This window comes from Buceros rhinoceros, unplaced genomic scaffold (assembly GCF_000710305.1).
Source record: "Buceros rhinoceros silvestris isolate BGI_N320 unplaced genomic scaffold, ASM71030v1 scaffold12333, whole genome shotgun sequence".
In the NCBI taxonomy this organism is placed as follows: Eukaryota; Metazoa; Chordata; class Aves; order Bucerotiformes; family Bucerotidae; genus Buceros; species Buceros rhinoceros.
The window spans coordinates 15,052-20,134 of NW_010404288.1; the positions used below are offsets into that span (position 1 = coordinate 15,052).

Sequence of the window (5,083 nt, forward strand, 5' to 3'; positions counted from 1 at the left end):
ACCTCCCACCCCCAACCCTCCCCCCACCAGTTTTGTGATAACTTTCACTGAGAAGATGACAAATGATAAATGTATAAATCAAAAGAACAAAGTAGAGCAGTAAACTGACTACAGCATTATACTGACCATAAGATGAAACACACCCAGGGCTTACAGATAAGTGCTAACCGCTTTTCCCTTAGTGTCAATGATTCCTATCCTCAGTACTGTGCAAATTTCCTCTCACCAGAGACTGCAGTCTGGTTATCAATTAAAAGTCTGAGATGAAGGTAACAGGCCCCGACAGTCCCACATGTCTGCTCAGTGGGTTAACACCTTAAAAATGGGTATAAATAAATGAAAATAAAAATTTAAAACTATCTCTCATGTAATATTACCTCCATTTAGTCTCTGTTCTGCTCACACAGTTCCTTCCAGAAGCATTTAAATGTGGGTTATTTTGAACAGGCAACCAGAGTATAAAACACAGAAACAGTCTCCAGTGAAATCTCAGAATTGCACGTTCAGTTTTTCCACAAAGCTCTTGTGATGATGACTGTAAGAAGTTTTACATATTGCAAGACTCTATTAGTATTTAATCTGCAACTCAAGCAAAAAAAAAAAAAAAGATGCTTGAGATGCTCAGGTTTAGAATTTATGCACATTGCCCAATAAACAAGACTTCATGCATTGTAAGCCATACCACTATTCTTTCTTCATCAGTATAGAAAGTCAAGCGGACTTTCATCCTTTAAAGAGATGGAAACATTTTCCAGCACACAGCCAAATTCATCAGCTATTAACATTCTCCAGTAAAATCTTGTCATTTTCTTGGGAAAAAACAAAGCAGAGAAAAGGAAACAAGCAATCCACAATGCAACGGACCAGAGCGTTACATATCGTGTATTTCTAGACAGATGATGTTAGTGAACATTTCTGTAACTCTCTCTCCCCAGTTATTAATATCCTATTATTACTATTATTCTTAAGTGTTAAATTTGTAGAGGAGAAAGAAATAAGTCTGTCATTAGGATCAAAATTTCTTAAGGAGTATATTCTTTAACAATAATTTCAATAATTAAATCAATCACACTCAATTTTGCAGAAATTCCATTCTGCAAGAGTGTTAACGTTACAATCATGCGGCAGATAAAATCTTTCCATATGAACCCCTGAACTCTTGCTCAAATAAAAAAAGTAATAAAACATTAAGAAATGGCATTTTTTTAATATAGTATTGTACATTTTTCTCTTGCATATACCTTAACGGTATTCATAAACAGGCCTATGGGAAAAGAAGAGCAAACAAACAAGATTGGACAAATCTGCATCTAAATTTCCATTTCCTGATAACCAAAGAAAAGGTTGCAAGCTGTGTTCAACCCACATAGCTCACTGGAATTCTGCAGAGGCAGCTATGTGTTCAAAGGGGAAGAAACAGTGGCCGCATGGGGTGGGAAACGCCAGTGCAGGCAGCATGAACCCTTTCCACCACTGAGAAAAGTGGTGCTCTGTGATTACGCTAGCCTTCCCTCAGGCATCCAAACCCACTGGGCTTCCCTGCCAAGCTCCTGTCACCCACTGGCAACCACATTACGACCAGTCTACATCTCAGTAATATTAGCACACACTAGTACCAGTTATATAAGTGTGAATTTGGCAGTATTGCTATAAGCACACACAAATTATACAAATCGATTACTATCTGGAAAACAAACTGGCTTATATTTACCCCTGATCAATGATACAGCAGAATAGTTAATGACACCCAAGCATTTGCAGAACATGCAAGCTGTGCCAACAAAATATATAAACTCAAGAGTCTTGGACATCTACCTAGAGTTCTTTAGCTGATGCCTCTGGACTCTGATTCAGAGTTTACTGTGTATGTATTGCAAACCCGTAACTATCAGCTGCAACAGATTAATCCTTCAATGCAGCTTTACAGTGAGATGAAGAATGGAACAATTCATTTAAAAAGACATTAATTTACAGAAGTTTGAAGCTATTAAAAGAAAAAAGACAGAATAAAAACTGTACTTGGGATGCAGCTGCAACTCACATCCATGAGTTGTTCAACTACTAATATGACAAAGGTTTAGGCAAAGTGACTTCACTGGAAGAGACTTGTGATAGAAATAGAACTGAATCATGCAGATCATTAGGTGAGCAACCTGCTTCATTCCAGATGTTTTATTTTGCTAGTTTTCAAGAATATTCTTACCATTTTTTCCCACATTATTCTAGGAAATAGTTGTTTCAACATTTTCCACCTATATCTTCCCCAAATTAAAGTACTACTAGATCATCAATCACTAGATCTTTATCAATGTACAGCATAACACATGTGCGTGCACTTTGCTTATAGCAAATACAAGATCATACAACTTAGCCAAAATTGCGTTCACCCCAATTCCTACCTGATGACAGGAGAAGAGACGAACACCTTCCATCTGATGGAAGACTGGGTAGTGGGTGTTATCAATTGTGTCACGGCGGTAGACATCCCCCACTGCCAGGAAGGCATCTAGGCCAGAGTGCATCAAGTCCCACTGATGAGCTGATGTATGTGCTCTTAGCATGTGATCACGATTCAAGTAATAGTTATCCTCTTTCCTTCTGCTGGCATGGTTTTGTGGGATAAGCAAACTATCAAAATTCTGCTGTACTGTAACCACCGGAGAAAGATCATCATAGACAGAAAAGAGCGGAGTCCCGTGGCGTCCTGTATATTGTTTGTAAAAGTGGTCCTTCACCTGCTCCTTGATCAGCCACAAAGGGTGATGCTTTCTGTTGTGCAAGTTCTTCCCCACCTTGGAAAGAATCTTCTCTGTGACATTGCTGTAGTCATCTCGAGCATAAGCTTTACCAAGCAGTTCCACAGTCTTTACACAGGGTGTGTTGGCAACAGATTCTGAAGGCACAGACTTGGACAAAGAATGCCTTGAACAGGTGGGAATTCCTCTTACCTTTACTTTTGGTGATAAAGCTATTTTAGAATAAGTTCCTCTCACAAATTTCCAGAGCATTGCAAACTTTTCCAAACTTCTTAAGATCTAGAGAAAGAAAAAAAAATTTGCAACTGCAAAAAGGAACTGCAATCTTGCTGCAGGAATTGCTAGTATCTCAGGGATAAGTGAAATCCAAAATTTGTCTGCTTAATTAATATGACAAAGTTTCCATTATAAACCACTATTTTGACTTTAGAGGAGGGAAAATACCTTTGTGATCAAATTTTACTTAGGATATGTTATTCAATTATCAGTCTTCTGCATTACTGATCAGTATTAATGACTCCAGACCTAGCCTTAACCCCATTCCAGACACTGCTACTCTTTACAGCTGAATAAGCATCAAGCCTTCTTTGAAACAGTATTTTTCATACAGTTAAAATATGTTGCAATAACTGAATACTACTTATGAGAAACTTAGAAATTTAACAGGGCCTTGCAGCAGTCAGGGACTTGCTTATAATAAAACTCCAGCATTAACTTATTGTAACATCTACCCCCATTAGCAAAAGCTATGGAAGGCATTGCTCATCAACCAGATGCATGTGGCACACACTATGAATCATCACTAATTCTTAATGCCAAGCAAAACTAGTTTAACCTTTCAAACCACTGAACCACCATGAAAAACCAGATGGCCAGATCACAAGGCATATATTTACATACAAACAGCATATTAAGTTCACATATGAGTATTGCACAAGATTCACAATAAAGGCTCCAATAGTCAGAACCAATGCTGGTATTTTGGGGTGAACAGAAAACCCCTTTTCCGTATGTTTCCAGAATGGTTATTTTCACAATGTATACTGGTGTACCAGGCAGGGAGGCTTGCCAAATATCAGGAAGGTGAATGAAGTGATGAGATTCTGAGAGATGTCTGAACACAACAATTCATTTCTTATCAAAGGGCCATCTTTACACATCCATCCTGTTTACAAACATGCTTTGTGCTTCACGTGTATGCAGCTGCACTACCCTGTAGTGCTGAAAGAAAGAATTCCGAAACCAAAGTGTTAAGGGTCACAAACCCTTCAGTCCCTTCAAATGCATAAGCTCATTCTGAGATGCAAAAATCACTTGAAAAATCTATATGGGCTTCACAAATATTACCATAGGTTCCTGTAAAATAATTAAGCATTACAATTTGCTTATTACAGAATAGGAAAGCAGGGGCATTAGATTAAGTGACTGGTAATGGCACCTGCTCCAAACAACAAACTGGCTTGTGTTTCTTCTATGAACCAAGAAATCCAGGGCCACAAGTTGCCTTGGTGAAAGATTTTCCCATTAAATTCTTCTAAAAGAAATTGGGGAAGAAAGGACATGAGCAATGAATAGGCCACAGTCTTCAACAGGTATCTTTCTGTCTTTACACTAGGTATCTGCCTAGGTTTCTACAGGAACATAAGAGAAGCAAGCGTAAAAAAAGAACAAGTAAGCTAAGATTGTTTTTCATACTCTTAAACATCAAAAATAGATATGCAGATAGGACAGACACATTCTAGAATACATAGTCCCCAAAAAACACACCCATAAAAGAAAACAGATATGTTCATATTTGGCTTGTTTTCTTCTGGCTTATACCTGGATGTTCTCTATAGGTCTATTTCCTGAAGTAATTTTATCTCAGTAAATCAAAATAAAGGCAAGTTGGATAGTCAGAAATTAAATTCGGCAGGGCAGTATAACATTACTAAATATTTGGTTTAATCCTTTTTCTGGTTGAATATCTTTAGAAAAAAAGAGCAACTAGAGCTTTTATGCAGTTTTGAAACTTTTAAGAAGGACTGCCTTTTTTTTTTCCTTTAAATTTTGCAAAACGATTTCACCAAATTAGTTCTTGTCCATTAGTGATGAGGTTCTTCCATAAATGAATTCTCTTTCACACACACACCCTGCCCCTCAGAAGTCCTTCTGACATGGACTAAATGAGGGTAGCCTTATGTTTTGAAAAGAGGTTCCATTTTCCCCAAACATACATTCACAGAAACTGAGTTCTCGAACGGCTGCTTGAAATACCCAGTTCTAGTCAGATAATGAATTCAGCTTCCCTTAAGTAAATATCACCATCTGCCCATAAATTTATTTTT

General features: G+C 37.7%; 1 protein-coding gene across 1 annotated transcript in view; it reads right to left on the reverse strand.

The window, feature by feature from the left end:
- The window catches only part of FARS2 (phenylalanyl-tRNA synthetase 2, mitochondrial), a gene marked incomplete at its 3' end in the record, with an annotated part of 11,211 nt that extends 8,186 nt beyond the window's left edge, over positions 1-3,025 (reverse strand). Inside the window, exon 1 of the mRNA XM_010133347.1 lies at positions 2,400-3,025. Coding sequence (XP_010131649.1) covers positions 2,400-3,008 — 609 coding nt within the window. The remainder of the gene's footprint in view (positions 1-2,399) is intronic.
- Positions 3,026-5,083: the final 2,058 nt, after the last annotated feature.